This window comes from Tachysurus vachellii, chromosome 2 (genome assembly GCF_030014155.1).
Source record: "Tachysurus vachellii isolate PV-2020 chromosome 2, HZAU_Pvac_v1, whole genome shotgun sequence".
Lineage (NCBI taxonomy): Eukaryota > Metazoa > Chordata > Actinopteri > Siluriformes > Bagridae > Tachysurus > Tachysurus vachellii.
Window position 1 is genome coordinate 14138251 of NC_083461.1, and position 16151 is coordinate 14154401.

Sequence of the window (16151 nt, forward strand, 5' to 3'; positions counted from 1 at the left end):
TCTCTCAGTGACACAGGACTTCACCTCATCAACTTCCTATCACTGCGATTACCACATGCGCCACGGAGCAGATTTCGCAAAGCCACCAAATCACACCTCGACACATTTCCCTCGATTCCCTCCATCGCTGCGCTAGATCCTCAGAGAAAATGACAAAGACCCAATCTGTCGTTTTTTAAACCGTTTCTGGAATTAATTAGACTTGTCGTGCTCGTCAACTTTATTACTTAAAGTATTAACAAATGCATTTAGTATTAATAATCACATTTTATTTCCTCATACACAAGTATAATACAAAAACACTTTTTTTTGCATCAAGCCTAGATATTTCACTTACCAATAAAACAAACATATATTTTTACATAAAACAGCGGTTTTGCCAAGTAACTAAATATTTAGCAAAATATTCAGCAAAATTACAGCAAAGAAAAAAGATATTTGAATTGAATAAATAGATACTAAATTAATATTCTAATTTATTATTCTAACTATTCAAAGAAGAGACAAATGATTTTTAAAAATCAATCGTAATAAATTCAACGTCTCATCACAAACTGTAAGGTGACAGTCTATAGCTTTGTGTTTAACTTCTACACATCACAGATCTCTGCATATTGTAGACTGAAATACTGATAGCTCATGAGCACTTATATAATCTGCCACATCGATTGTACCTCTGAGATGTCTATTATAAAATCTGCTTGTGTATTTCAGGACATCTCTGGAACTGGTGTTCATACTAAATAAAGAATATATGTTATGTAATGTTATTGATGCAACCATGTACATCAGTACGATCATGTAATATGGTGTTATAAGTGGAGCGGCATTGCTAAACTACAGCTAAAAAAAGTCATGTTTCCGATTTGGAATTTTAGAAACGATAGAGACTTTTCATATAGAGTTTGTGCACATACATAAATAATGACTATGTACAGGAATACTGTATGGAAACTCGATTCCAGTTAGTTTTATTCACTTCAGTGCAGTACTGAAATCTTTCAAAAATCTAAGAAAGAGTACCAGTGAGGGTGGAAAGTGTTTGTACAGAGTAACAGTGGAGGCAACGTTTAAGAGTTTTAAGGGATTTTTATTTATTTATTTATTTTTTTATACTTCTGGCTGAACAGTCATTTTGCTAATCAGAATGTGTGTGCTGTTTCTTGATTCTAATTTCTTCTCAATCTAAACAATATGGAGAGCTACTCCTGAGTATCACTGGGTCTAGCTGTATCAAGAAGAGGATCTTCTGATCCACAAATGCCTTTAAACCTCTGCAGCTCAGAAGCAGTTTATGGCGGTAAGCGATTGAATACAATGGTTCAACGTCGCCATCTTCTGGTCAGGACAGAGAAAAATACTGAAGCCAGAGAGCCAGAGAGTGGAAAGTGGTGACTCATAGAGCTGTTTATATGAATCCCATGTGACAAGTTGTCACATTTTACTATCATGTAGGAAAACAAAATAAGCCAAAGTACAAGGCTCTAATTTTCTATCAAAGCTCAAAAATATATTTAGGATTATTAATGATACGGGTCAGAATGTTTTATTCTAAAGCAAAACGTTGGGTGTCCTCAATATGCCAACACTTATAAGCATATAAGTAAAAACAGTTAAGTAAAAACACTAGATGGACATCATCAAAAGCAGATGATATTATGGCCATATAAGAGAGCTTGTATAAGAGAAGATTTGCAGTCTATATATGCAACTGGCTTCATTTAATTATGCCTCCATTATGGTGTTCTCCTGTCAGATCAAAGGCATGACTAAGAGTCATGTCATTCTGGTCCCCAAAACCCAATGACTTTTAGCATGAGCAATCACAGACAAATCAACTTATCCTGCCTCATTTCCCCTCTCAACACACTCTTTTCTCTGCCAATGTATGGCCTCCAAAGGGTCTGGCTTTCAGACCCACTGTCCGTTTATCAAAATAAAGCCATCATCAACACGCCCGCCTTTGGCAAGTCCTTCTGATATGTTACTCTCTTTTTTCCCCTAGAAGTGTGGCAGAGTTGCTGGGTCAACCAGTCTCCGTCTGCTACTGAACAGGAGGCTGAGTGTTGCAAGTGGCAATGGCAGGAGGACTTCAAACACGGGTGAATGACTGGATGTGAGAAAGGGGTAAAACGAGAGAAGCTCCAGGAAGACCAGATGAGTGGAAGGCCAGGACAGGGCCTTGATTTCCCTTGGAAGCACAACAAAGGCTCCTTTTTAAAATAAAATAAGCGATGGCCTTTTTCATGACACCTCTTAGAAGTGTGTGCGTGTGCTCTTCGCATGGCATGGCAGAGAGGATAAGCCATACACGCTAAAGCATTTGGCACTTCTGAGCACCCTGCTGAATCTCTCAGCTTTGGGACATTTGCTAGGGCTTACTATCAACAGAAGCTTCAGGGAGAGCTGTCTTTCAAATACACACAGAATGAAGAAAATCTCATTCAACATCAGACCTGCTTTAAAAGCAGTTGGTTGGAAATGTATATTGAACAAACTGACATACATAAACTTTGTGTTTAAGCAGGATATGACCTGGGATTTAAACCAATCACCAAGAAAAAAAAAAACTCAGCTACACCAGAAAACTGAGAACTGCCATCCTACAAAGGAAGCATCTGAACATGTAAAAGGAAAACAGTAAGTCACAAGTTTAGCTTGAAGAGGGTTAAAAGGATCAGATGAGGGCTGAATGTAACGTGAAAGCCCTGCACAGCAAGTGTTAATTGCATGATAATTAACCGCAGCATCCGTCAAACAAGAGAAGTTAAAGATTAATCCTCAGCCAATTAAATGCCCATGGTGAGGAGTGTGAGGCCTCTCTGAGGGGGAAAAATAGAAAGATCTCACTCTGATCTAAGCCATCAGACTCAGAGGCATAGCATCAGATCATTGGAAAGAGTTCATTTTCTTAAATGTTCTCATTTATTTCATGCCTTTTTGTAATATTTCTTGATGCTGCTACCATCTGGAAATGATATTGAGCATACTTCTAATTAGATCCACGTGTAGGGTTTGAACACAGGATTTAGATGAAGAAGAACAAGAAAAGAAAGGAATGGGACGTGGTTTGTGCTGAGACTTATTGTGAGTTCAGATTTCAGACAGATTCGTTCCTCACATTCTCACAGATGGCACAATGGTATGATGAAAGCAATTCAAATCCATTAAAGGTAAATGCAAAAAAGTATTCGTATTGTCTTAAGAATTATCTGAACACAATAACCAGCAAATAAGAGTGAAGCAAGACAAAAAACAGTTTCTGAGGGCAAGGCCTTCATTAAGGTTTGATGTGTGTAGGGTGGGTTTTGGACGGCAGGTACAATTTATGAATAACTAAACAAGGACATGGAGGAGAAGCACAGGCTCACACTCCTCAGACCCAACACAACACAAAACACTCAGAATTAGCCTCGGAAGACACCACTGACCTTCAAAGAATTGTGTTTTGAAGAGGGGATACATTTTTTGGCTTTGTTTGTGTGCATGGTTGCGTAAACAATGTCGTAAACAAAGCTTTATGTGCTGTATGTAGTGTAGGAGCCAGAGTTGGGTGTGCTGTACTCACAAAGTCCTTCTCCAGCTTCTCCACCTCCTGTTTGTAGCTCTTCAGGCGGTTGTTGTACATGGCTCTGCTCTGGACTGGGATCTCACGCACCTCCAGGTCCATCTGCTCCAACTATGCAAATCAATTTAGATTTTCTTAATTAGTGAAGCAGTTACATATTGTCACACAGGAAGGGGGAAAATAACATACAATCCTATTAAAGCAAACGAAACAAAAAAAAAGAAAAGAAAACAAAGACAACTTTGGGAGCAGAAGACCACAAAAGAAAAAAATGCTTTGACGAAGTACAGGCCTGTGGAACCTATGATTAGATGTGTAGCAGTTTTACACCAAGTTCTACACAAAGTTTCTACGGATGTGAAAAGAGGATTTTAAAATCTCTTTATTCCTTCTGGTTTGTCATTTACACTGATAAACCTCCCACAGCTTCCTGACATACTAAAACAATACGTTTACTGTCATGCAAAAAGACTAACAAATTTCTTGGAAGACATTTACTGCCAAATCTTTCAGAAAGATAGAATGTTTATCAGCTTATTATTTCTGACTGCTTGGGAAAGTCATCAAAGAGGTAGAGAAGCGAGTCTCTCTGCAGATCTAGTTAAAGTGCTGTGGTTCTTCACTGACAGTTACTGCATGTGTCCATGTGTACCGCACTCAACACACACACACGTACACAAAAATACTCATGCAAACAAACAGCCCGGCAGATTTACAGCGCCCAATCAACAATTACATGTCGGAACAAGGACAAAAGCAATTTACATGCAGCACATGCTCTTATTTTTAGCATCGCACATGACACCTTTCTCCGGTAATGGCATGAAATGTGTCATGTGGTGTCAGTAAAATCTGTATTATGGGGATGTGATCACACTGCTAGCACACAGAAGCCTTCAGACACATGAAGAGTGTCTAATGTCATTGCTGACATTACAGATGTTGTTTATGCAGGGAATTTTTCTTCCCCCCCCACTAATATTCATTACTGAGAAAATGTGGAAAGTGGAAATTACTGATCAAAGACCTACCAACTCTCTGACTTCCTCAAGCTGTTTGTCGACATTTAGAACCAGCTGCGTCTTGTCCTCTGAAAAGGAAGAAGCAGAAAACATATTGATCAGTTGATGGGAAAGCAGCGCTTTATGACAAGAGCCCTACTCCTGCACATCAACAGGAAAAAACAAGCCTGCATTTGAAGACGTATTTACACATTCGTGTCATAGAAAGATCTGTATTTGATGTCTGCTGTTTCTCCACATGTAAACATCTTTGTTGGTCTGTAGAGAAGCATCGTGCGAACACACACAGGAAGCTATCGACTCCAGCAAACACTACTCAAGAGCCATCCGGTAAAATCAGTATCAGGATACACGTGAAAACTACAAAATGGCAGTAAATTTGACAGTGAGACACAAATTAAAGCATTATTTTTCCTTATATGTTCTTGTAATAACCATAATAAAATGTGAACAACTCAGAGAGCTTGTAAGATTAACAAAAGTGTATTATAAATAAATAAATAAATAAATAAATAAATCCAACCATAAAAAAAATCCAATAATAAAATGTGAAGAAAAAACAGAACTAGAAAAAAATGCAGCCAAAAAAATCCATTAACCAGTATAAAAGCACATGTCTGTCAATACAGTCAAAACAACAGTACACACAGCTTTTGTTGGACATCTATCCATTTTTCAAACCTAGATATAACCTCAGAGCCCACACAGTAAACAGCCTGGGGCAAATCTTTGTAAGGTGAGCAGACAAAGGCTGTTCTATACAGAAGCAGTGTAGGGCAATCTGAAATATGCATGTCCCTACTGGATATGTACTGGACACTAGCAACAGCTCAGGAGATCCACACACTGACCATCAGACCACACGTAGTTAAACTTTTCTTACTGAGGTGCGTCTTTAAGTCTCCGCTCAATATTCTTCATGGCATTTGATTGGCAGACATTGTTCTTCTTGGGTTACTTTTTAAATAAGAAAGGCTCATTTAAGTTTAATGAAACGAGAGTGCACATTCTCCTTGAGTTCTTATTTAAAGCTCAGGTTTTGTGCACACAACAATATCTACACAGAAGAACATCTATTTGAATGAATGAAGCAAGGTAGCCAAGGACATTTAATCAGTCCAGTGTGCTTTATCAGGGTCTGCATATGTGACATTGTATAACAACAACAATTTTGTTGATGCTGGCTTTAGATCATACAGAGGTTCGCCAACAAACATATGATGAGGGTGGGGGTCTTTATCCACAAACACAAAAGATAATGTAATTGAAGAACTAAACTTTTCAGCAAAAAAGATGAGCAAACACAGCTAATGTCTTTGTTCATATTCACGGATTTAAACACATTTAGCAGCTGGTGGTGGGCTGCACTGACAACAAGTATCCTGGCTTTGCCAAACCTTAACACAATGTGACAATAGAACAGCACAACACAATGCACATTCTCTTTCTGTTCAAAAAGCAGGAAAAATTATACAAGCAAACAAGTAGTGCGCAGCCAAACGATTTACTCGAGATTCTTGTGACAATGAGAAATCAGTCAGTATTTTTGTTGTTTTTTTTTTTAGATAGCCCTACTCATTAACTATATTATCTATTTGTAATTATCTACTTGTAACAGTACTACAAATTCTAAAAACATCAATACAAAAAAAAAATCTACAGAACTTCAATATAAACTGATGAAATTTTGATGAAACAGTTTTAATTTCATGTGTCCAAACTTCCTGCCCTATGTGACAATAACTTTAATAACTGGTTGTGCCTCCCTTGGTTACAACAACTGCAATCAAGCACTCTTCTTTGCAGGATTGTTTAAATTCAGCCACATTGGAGGGTTTTCGAGCATGAACGGACTGTTTAAGGTCATGTCACAGCATCTCAATCAGATTTTAGTTCAGGCTTTGATTAGGTGACTCCAAAACCTAATTTTGTTGGGGTTTTCATAGGTGGACTTGCTGGTGTGTTTCAGATCATTGTCCTGCTGCATAAGCCAAGTGCACTTGAGCTTGAGGTCATGAACTGATGGCCAGACATTCTCCTACAGGATTTTCTGGTAGAGTGCCGAATTCATCATGGTTCCATCAATTACAGCAAATTGTCCAGGTCCTAAAGCTGCAAAGCAGCCATAGACTATCACACTGCTACCATTATGATTTACTGTTAGTATGATGTTCTTTTTCTGAAATACTGTGTAAGATGTAACGGGACACACACCTTCCAAGCAGTTAAACTTTTGACTCACAGAATATTAAGTATACAGAATATTAGCCCAAAAGTCTTGGAGATATTCAAGATGTTTTTTGGCAAATATGAGACAAGCCTTTGTGTTCTTTCCTGTCATCAGTGGCTTTGGAACTCCGATTTAGCAGCTGGGGTTTGGGGCAATTAGAGCAGAATGAGGCTTGAATGCACACCAATTAGTCATGATTCATAATGCTGCTTTCATCGTCCCCACAAGTTTACAGCTTAACTCCCAACAACTGGTATGACAATAAAAACTTTAATCAAATCAATGAACTGGTCAGATATGACCAATATGAAATGCTTAAAGTAAAAAGAAACACAAAATGTGCAAATAAAAAAAGGAATTTTGGGAAGCAAAAAGGAAAACTAAAGGAAACATTTCCCAATTATCACACAAGCACAACAATGGGTGCCTATTTTCCTCCTACTGTTCCAAATAATCCACAGCTTTCTTGTGGGAATGAGGTCCAGTGAATTTGAAGCCAAAGTGGCCCTGTGTTCTATCATCCGTGTCAAACAAGTCACGTGCAGATTTGCCCTCATGCACTACAGAAACATTAGCGTGTCAGTGCTGCGTTCCGCTTAGACATGATGTACCAAAGGCAATGACAGACTTTCACAATTCAGATTAATAATTACATTTCTTTAGGTGTGCAACATATTAACGCTGCTTAATAAGGCATTGCTGTTGGATGAGGGTATTTTTTGTGCAGGAATGTTAGAAACATATAGTCAGTAAACACAATGTTTATTCTTAGATAGTAAGTTGTCGTTTCTGTGTCATATCTGTGTATAAAGTAGACACTGTAGTTTCTACTAGGCACCATAGCTTAGTCACTAAGCTGCTTTGGGTTTTTTTAAACCCTCAGCTAGTTAATGGCTGATGGCTTAAAACACCCAACATCATGTCTGCACATGTACACATTTGTAATTGGCTGCTTTACAATAAACTACATTGACAACCCTGGACAGAAGGTTAGCAGCTAATCATTTTAGCACTGGGAGAAATGAATCATTTACACTAGTGAATTATTACATTCAGTACACTTCAGGGATTTGGTCAGAAATATATTTAACCTTTTCACACATTAAACAACACAGAAAGAGTTAGTTCTCACAGTGTTTACCTTTAACTGCTTCCCGTAGCTCTACATATCCTAAAATATAGAAATGTATAAAGTGGATAAAATATGTATTAAGATAAGACAAATGATTAAAGTTTTTTTCAGCTTGTGATTTAATTTAAATCTACAAAATATTCTCGCACTGCTATTAATATATAATGAGCAAAACATAAGTGTCATGCACTCCTGCAGTTTGGGTGGATTCTGACTCCTTAATTCTCCCTCACCTTAGAAGCTGCCAATAAAATATGATTAAATGTAACGAGTATGCATTTGATGCTACCTAATTATTTGTCATTACTGCAAAATTACTGTAGAAAACAATGTTATTAGGCACAACTATGATCAGCAGCAGGTGGCACATTGCCACAGTTAGTAGTGTCAGCCCTTCACAGCTCCAGGGCTACCAGCTCTGTGCATGCTCTCCTTATGTCCACATAGGTTTCCTCCAACTTCCCAAAACATAACAGTAGGTAGATGGACTACAGGTATAATGGAGCGTGAGAATGCGTGTGTTGTTCTGTTCAGAGTGTATTCCTGCCATGTTCCTAGCATACACTTCTGATCTACCATGACCCTGACCAGGATAAAGGGGCTACTGAGGGAACGAGGAAGAATGGAAGGAAGGAAGGATAGATGGATGGATGGATGAATGATCAGCAAAGCTGCATTGGTGTTCTGTTAGGCTCCATTTAAAACCATCATATATTCTCCCAGCTACTCATCTACATATATTACTACAGAAACAAATACTAATTCCAAATACAGAAAAACAGAACTGGACTAAAAGTGAGTACTGATGCCAAAATCATAATCACTCTTTTATTCAGGGCAGTGGTGGCTCAACTGGTTAAGGCTCTGGGTTGTTGATCAGAGGATTGGGGTTCAAGGCCCAGCACAGGCAAGCTGCCACTGCTGGGCCCTTGAGCAAGGCCCTCAACCGTCCCTGCTCCAGGGGTGCTGTATCATAGCTGCCCCTGCACTCTGACCCCAAACTCCTCAGTTGGGGTATGTGAAGAAACGAATTCCACTGTGCTGTAATGTATATGTGGTGATAATAAAGGCTTCTATGCCACGTTCTGTTCTATTCATCAATCTGTCAGAACCATTTTTCCCCATTGTACACCTTTGTTTAATCAAAAAAAAAAAAAAAAAAAAAAACAGTCTCAGTGCACCACCAACTGAATCTTAACTGGTATAGAGAAAAAGAGAAAGTTCAGTGTAATGATAATGCTACTTAATGATATTTGTACTGTGATTGTTCCACACAGCCCCAAATGAAGATTGCAGCAGAAATGACAAAAAAATAAGATGTTTTATTGCATAATTTTTAAATATAAGGTTTCAATCAGGGTTAAAGGGTTCAAGGTTAATATGAGTTTTTTTTTGCATGATTATTCATTCAGAATATTCAAGCCTGTACCTGTTCTTTTCCACTTGAGAAGCCCTGTTGACTTGTCTGCACTTTCCTCACTACAATGTGGCATGGCAACATTTTTGCACACTAACCAGGTCAGTGTGTGCATTTTTTCACAGAATCTATATTCTATCCACATACCATTGATAGTTTTTAGCTTATTTTTTACTTTTCTGTCACTATATTGCCTTTTTCCTTACATTACTCGTGATCTCGTATCTGCAGCTGTAACACTGGAACAGGTTCACTAATCTTTATTGCTATTCATGATGGTGGCGGCAGCATGAATTCAGAAGTCTACAAGACATACTGTTTGGCAATATACAGAGAAATACATTGAAAACTAATTGGGAGGAACTTCATCATACAGCAAGACAATGACCAAAAACAAACTACTAAAGTGGAAGGTTTTAGACTGGCCAAGTCATTTACCAGACCTTAACATGATTGAGGAGAAATTTACCCCCTTAAAACACACAACAAATGAAATAGGCTGTGATACAAGCCTGGGAATGCATCACAAAAAGAGTGCAACAGTTTAATAAGTTGCCAGCTTAATGCAGCAAGTGTTATGCAACCACATTTTAAGCGTTATGAACTTTTATATACGTTGAGATTATCTGCTCCAATATTTTTGGGTCGTCTGCCTTTAAACGTGTCATGTGATACATCATATTCATGTTATATTCACACCTAGTTGCCATCTACATATCAGACATTAAATACCGATCCATCACTTCGTATTCAGCTTTTGATATTAAAACCTTAAAGCCTTCAGCGTTTAACAAAAACAATAGAATTGGCTTTGGTGCTGTATGTCAATAATATTCGATTAATCCATATTCCCTCAGCCACTTCATAACTAGCTAGGTTTCTAAAAGAAAGAAAGAAAGAAAGAAAGATTGTGTAGGTTTATTTGCAACTACACAAGCTTCAGTTTCTTATAGTTTTCATTGTAATCTGCGTTATAGCAAGAACTAGCACTTAACTCACTACCTAGCAACTCCGTAGCAACCGCATACCGGCTGTTTCCGGATCGCTAGCATTACAAGAAGCTGACTAGCTCGATCTTTTTCAGAGACAGCACACTTACCTCCACCAAGTTTAGGTACTCTTCCAATTTTGTTGGTTATATCTGCGGTGAGAGTACCAAACTCCTGTTCGTAGGCTTCAAAATCCGAAGACATTGTTGTGAATTGGGGATTTAAACGCTCTAAGACGGCTGTCGAGATACTATCTATTACCCTGGTTGTATCAAATGTTGTTATTGACGTTGATATCACTTCCAGGACGTGTCACAGAAATTGTGTTCCGGCGAAATCACGCTACCGCTCGTTTCATTGGTACTGATGGAAGGGAAAAGACAAAGAACTATGTAGTTCGATTTTATCACAAACATTTCACGTTTTTTTTGTTTTGTTTTTTTTAATGGATTAAAATCAAGTATCGGTTGTAATGATATGTTTTGTCTTGTGTGGAACGTTTCAGGTTTTGTTTCTACACGGAAGACATTAAAGGTGCACCGCTCAGACTGGAGGAAGTGAGTGCTAACCGCTGTGGCTGAAGGTAAACGCTTGTTGTGACTGATAGCCGTCTGGTTCTGCAAAAAAGAGGAAATCATTTCCATACATTCGCTGTAAATCTGATGCGTATTATAACATCAAGCTTGGCGTTAAATTGCAGATATGTTTCGTTTTTAATGATCCCGTGTCATAGCAGTGATGCTAGTTAGCTTGCCTGCTATACTGGTAGATACTTAGAAGTAAAAAATAAATGACTTTCTAGATTTTTCGGTTTAGGATTTTTTTATTTTATTTTATTGCTACGTGTACCTTAAGGGATCTATGTTTTAGTTGAAAATAATGATCTACATGTCTTATGTCTTGCGTCACTACAGGTTTTTTTTTTTGTAACCTCCAAAGGACAAGTTAAGACTAGTTAGTAGAAACAGGAAAAAAAAAAAAAACCTCACCAGCCTGTAGTCTGTGTAGTAATCAGAGTCTTGGATCAACATCACAACCAGTGTTACATCTGTCATGAAATAGCCAACTGTTGCATAACATTTGAATTTATTCTTTAATGCTCTTCTATCTAGATGGGTGACCTGCTTCCAGCTTTAGAATGAAGCAACAGGCTGGTTAGAGAGAAAGGATGCCATACAAGAGGAGAGGTAGTGACTCCACCACACAGACGGCTCCTGTAACCCATGACGCAGCTGATTGCTGGATGTTTCGGAGAAGACAGAAAACGTATCATTTATCCTCCTCGTGGTCGAATCGTTTTATTAGAGGGAGGCGAAATATCTAACGGTTTATCCGTTTCAAGGGACTTTTAAAGCTGTAGAAATACTTTACAAAATGAACATCATATCTGCTATTATTGTATTTGAAAACCTCCATGAAGTTCGGAGGTTGTGTCACTGGGGTCCGATCATCGCGCTTACTGTCATTGCTGTGTGCTCTTCTATGGCCATACTGGACTCTATTATCTGGTACTGGCCCTTGGACACTACAAGTGGCAGCATTAACTTCATTATGCTCATCAACTGGACTGTCCTCATTCTCTACAACTATTTCAATGCCATGTTTGTGGGTCCAGGATATATTCCTTTAAAGTGGAATCCGGTAAATACAAAAATATAACCGGAGAGATTTGCAATGTTTTGGATGTTTTTTATAAGATACCACTAATTCTTGTTTTCTTCTCTAATCTGATTAACTCCATATAATGTAACTGCCTGTTAATCAAGTGGTGTCTTCTCTCGAACAGGAAAACCAGCGAGAAACTATGTACTTACAGTTCTGTAGATTGTGTGAAGGTTATAAAGCCCCAAGATCTCACCACTGCAGAAAGTGTAACAGGTAGCATTTGAGTGTGTTCTTACAACTAACTATACTCAGATACTTTAGTGCTTGCCTTGTGAGCTGATTTACTTCATACAATAATGAAATGCTTTTTAAACTTGGCTGCATTGTCTCCTTTTTCAGGTGTGTGATGAAGATGGATCACCATTGTCCCTGGATCAACAACTGCTGCGGACATCTGAATCATGCCTACTTCACCACTTTCCTGCTCCTCGCCCCGCTGGGTTGTATCCACGCTGCATTCATTTTCATCATGACAATGTACTCTCAGTTAAATGACAGGGTCAGTAGGTCCATTTATTTATACACCTATTTATAAGGCTCTGTCAAATTAAGTAAATTGATTCATTTATAACCCTTAAAGGAGCAATAAATGCAACCTTCACTCCTGCTCAGATACTGAACTGTAAATGTTATTGATCCAAATCTATCAATGTACAGTGTGTCACAAGCAAATGTTACAGCTATTTGTGTATATATAATATTGTTTACATCTGATGTAGATCTCTTTCGGTTGGAGCTCAGTGAAGATAGACATGAGTGCTCCCCGAATTGTCCACCATCCCATAATCCCATTCAGCATATCAGCCTTTGCAGCCAATCTCTTTGCTCTGGGACTGGCGCTAGGCACTACAATTGCCGTCGGCATGCTGTTTTTTATTCAGGTACACCTATCGTTAAATCTGCTCATATCAGCCTTCTGTTAGTCTACACCCTGTACAGAGCATTTACAAGATGAAAATGATTTGTGTACTCTGGTTTGTTAATCCGAACATTTGCTAAAAAATTGAAAATTTCAGCTTACTATTCACATACTTGAATTGACTTAGAAATCATCTAAAGAAATGACAAAGCATGCAACCGCAAGAGTTTGATAAAGAAAGACTTTTTACTTCCAGATGAAAGTGATTCTGCGAAACAAAACCTCAATTGAAGTATGGATTGAGGAGAAGGTGAGCAGCTTTACTCTTTCATTTCCAAGTGCAGCATGCTTGTTTTAATCCCACATATCTGTACGTTCTAAACGTAACGGCATGCTTTTAAACACACTTTAAAATACAAGAAATATTATTTGTAAAGAAATATATACATATATTTCTTTTTTTCGGTTGTGTCTTGTTGCTATCTGCAGACTGAGAATCCAATATTAATGTGATCAAATGATTTAAGAAATGAAGAAAAATTATACCACAAATTTAATGTATTCGACAATTATCAAAGACTTCACTTCACTGAACATTTATTTATTTCTTTAAGATTACACTGATGCTTTTAAAGTGCTCAGTTAGCATCAAGGTTGGAAAAATCCAGAGCTGCACCCTGTAGTACCAACTTCCTGTCTTTTTAAACAGACATATTTTTCAATTAGAAAAAAGTGCCTCTTTGTACTTTTAAGAAAGAAAAATGTACTTACATACTTTCTTAATTTTGAATTTCAATAGTTTTTGGTTATTTGCACAGATCATTTGTACAATGCGTACACTGGGTATTAAAATGCTTGTGATGAGTCTCAGGTTCACACATTGACACAAATGATTGATAAAGATGATGCTGTAATTCAATTCAGTTTTATTTGCGTAGCAATTTTATCATTCTACGTTGTCACAAAGCAGCTCTACAGAAATGAAGGATATAAATTTTAGGTTTAACCCTCAGTGTAACCTTAATTGTAATGTAATTTGATAAATGGACAATTTCTGAGTAAAAGTGACTTGCTATTGAGTAGGCAGAAAAATAAATACAGGTACAATAGATAGAATAGAAATAGAAGATAATTGTCCAGGAGTGGCAGTTATAGATCTTGCCAGTGCTAGATAAAGGACTGGGCAGTTTAGTAGTCTGATGGCTTGAAAATGAAAACTGTTCTTGAGTCTGGTTGTCTGGATGCAGTGTCACAAACACGTAATGAGCAGAGCGAGTGTCATCTGCAATGATAGTCAGCCTTAATCAAAAGAAGCCTGGAAGTTGCACAGTGATGAACCACTCAGGAAATCTCTGTTCAGAGGAACGAGCAGTAAGAAACAGTGATGCAGTTGGACTGAACTCTGTCTGTGGTGCAGCATTAGAAGATTTACATGATGGCACGAATTGTTGCTTTAATGTAGTCATTTAATTAGCTTTGGTGGATGTAATTATTTAAAAAATCTTTTTGTCTGATGTTTTAATCAGCATATTGTAGCCAGGCTCAATTCAGTTACATAATCTTCCTATACAAACCACTTGTATAGAAGTTATAGGTCAAAACCAAGAGTCTTTGCTACATTTACAGTTGCTGTTGTTTTGTATTTTGTATTTCTGATTGACATGTTTTTGTGTTGTGATGTAACATTATTTTTCCTGATGCCCGCTCATATAATTATGGAGAATCAAATTGGGAAGATCACACGTCTTTTACTTTTAGATGTTCATGTTTGGTAAATACAATTTTTATGCGTTTGCAATCCTCTTCAACTTACAAGCCTCAAATGTTCCCTTCAGGCCAAAGACAGAATCCAATACTACCAAACAGGAGAGGAGTTTATCTTCCCGTATGACTTGGGAAGTCGCTGGGAGAATTTTAAGCAGGTGTTCACCTGGTCTGCTACCCCAGAGGGAGATGGCATTGAATGGCCCGTAAATGACAAATGCCACCAGCACACGCTAACTGTACGTCCACGCTATAAGTTTTGCTAACATCCTATTCTGTACAGTTCACAGAAGTTGATTTTTTTTTCTTTTCTCTCTACAGATTGAGCAGCTGAAGCAGAAAGCTGACAAGCGCGTGAGAAGTGTGAGTAGTTGTCATGATGTCTGTTGGACACAAGATGGCAGCATTGATATAACGTCTAAAAGCATTTTTCGCTCTCTGTAGGTGCAGTACAGAGTTGTGGAGGACTACAACGGAGCATGGTGTCCACTAGGAAAGGGAATCAACACGTTCTTTAGGTCCCCCTGCACCGAAGAACCCAGGATCAAACTCAATAAAGGGGAGTCCATCTTCGCCACAAGAGGAACCAAGTGAGTGTCTGACAGCTTAATGCGAACACGGTTAATCGAATTATTCTCCTTAACAATGAGTGAATTAATGACAATTGATGTTTATGTATGCAGGTGGTGGATGTATGGGGACAAAGCTTTGGATGAGGAACAGACCAAAGGTGCAGAAATGTCACAATGGCTATGTTTGTTATAATCAAATTTCATGTACTGTAAGTGTTTAAAAATGTGTAACCATTCTAAAAAGTGTATGTGTGTGTCTCTCCCTCTCTCCCTCTCTCCCTCTCTCTCTCTCTCTCTCTCTCTCTCTCTCTCTCTCTCTCTTTATCGTTCTTTTCAGCTGGACTCCGTGTCAGAGGGTGGTTTCCTCGACGCTGTGTGGAAAAGTGCCACTATGACTCAGCGAATAACACTCCAGCTTGTGAAGAAAAGAAAGATAAATAAGACAAGTGGGGTGTGACTTACTGTTTGACTTCAAAAATCAATCGTCAAGGGTTCTGTGCATGGTTAATAAGATGGTTTAGCTTTCTAAATGTGTTCTGCATAGAAGGGGACACCATCCGTTGTAGAGTTCTACACAGATCCTTTTAAGATTTTTGTAAAAACAGACGATTCATGTTTTTAGACTGAAGTCTGATCTCAATCCCGTTCTGTACTTCTGTTTCCGACCGATCCGGAAATGTTTGATTTCTAAATAATTTCAGTGGCAAATCAACTGTTTTACTGTTTAAACCAGCAAATTCTGATTCTTCATATGAATGTGTGTAACTTTGTAACATTTCCAAAGAGAATATAAATGACGTGGCACAGAGGGAATAGTTCCTGAAGTGGCAACCTGGAGCTTGCAAGCATTCCTTCTTAGGAGCTGAGCAAATGTTTACTTGAATAAATTGTTTTCTCTGTTTCTCTCTATCTCTCTTTGATGTCCAAGCCGTT

At 38.1% G+C, this 16151-nt stretch overlaps 2 protein-coding genes across 3 annotated transcripts in view; one reads left to right on the forward strand and one right to left on the reverse strand.

The window, feature by feature from the left end:
• The window catches only part of vti1a (vesicle transport through interaction with t-SNAREs 1A), a 101769-nt gene extending 91089 nt beyond the window's left edge, over positions 1-10680 (reverse strand). The window contains exons 1-3 of one of the 2 annotated variants that reach the window (XM_060857933.1): positions 10469-10680; positions 4600-4658; positions 3569-3679 (exon numbers count right to left, since the gene is read on the reverse strand). In XM_060857933.1, the coding sequence (XP_060713916.1) occupies positions 3569-3679; positions 4600-4658; positions 10469-10562 (264 nt within the window). In that variant the 5' untranslated portion in view covers positions 10563-10680. The remainder of the gene's footprint in view (positions 1-3568; positions 3680-4599; positions 4659-10468) is intronic. The other variant, XM_060857923.1, reaches the window with a different exon arrangement.
• Positions 10681-10863: 183 nt separating this feature from the next.
• Positions 10864-16127, forward strand: zdhhc6 (zinc finger DHHC-type palmitoyltransferase 6). The gene is made up of 11 exons (XM_060857963.1): positions 10864-10941; positions 11471-11999; positions 12145-12236; positions 12363-12522; positions 12743-12904; positions 13139-13192; positions 14718-14885; positions 14968-15009; positions 15091-15236; positions 15330-15376; positions 15556-16127. Exons 2-11 carry the CDS (start codon positions 11733-11735, stop codon positions 15657-15659), a joined length of 1242 nt encoding a protein of 413 aa, XP_060713946.1. The 5' UTR covers positions 10864-10941; positions 11471-11732; the 3' UTR covers positions 15660-16127.
• Positions 16128-16151: the final 24 nt, after the last annotated feature.

Coding starts and splice junctions, on each gene's coding strand:
- zdhhc6 (XM_060857963.1), top strand. CDS start 11,733: ATGAACATCATATCTGCTATTATTGTATTTGAAAACCTCCATGAAGTT. Junction 14,886..14,967: donor GCCACCAGCACACGCTAACT/GTACGTCCACGC, acceptor TTCTCTCTACAG/ATTGAGCAGCTGAAGCAGAA. Junction 15,237..15,329: donor TTCGCCACAAGAGGAACCAA/GTGAGTGTCTGA, acceptor TTATGTATGCAG/GTGGTGGATGTATGGGGACA.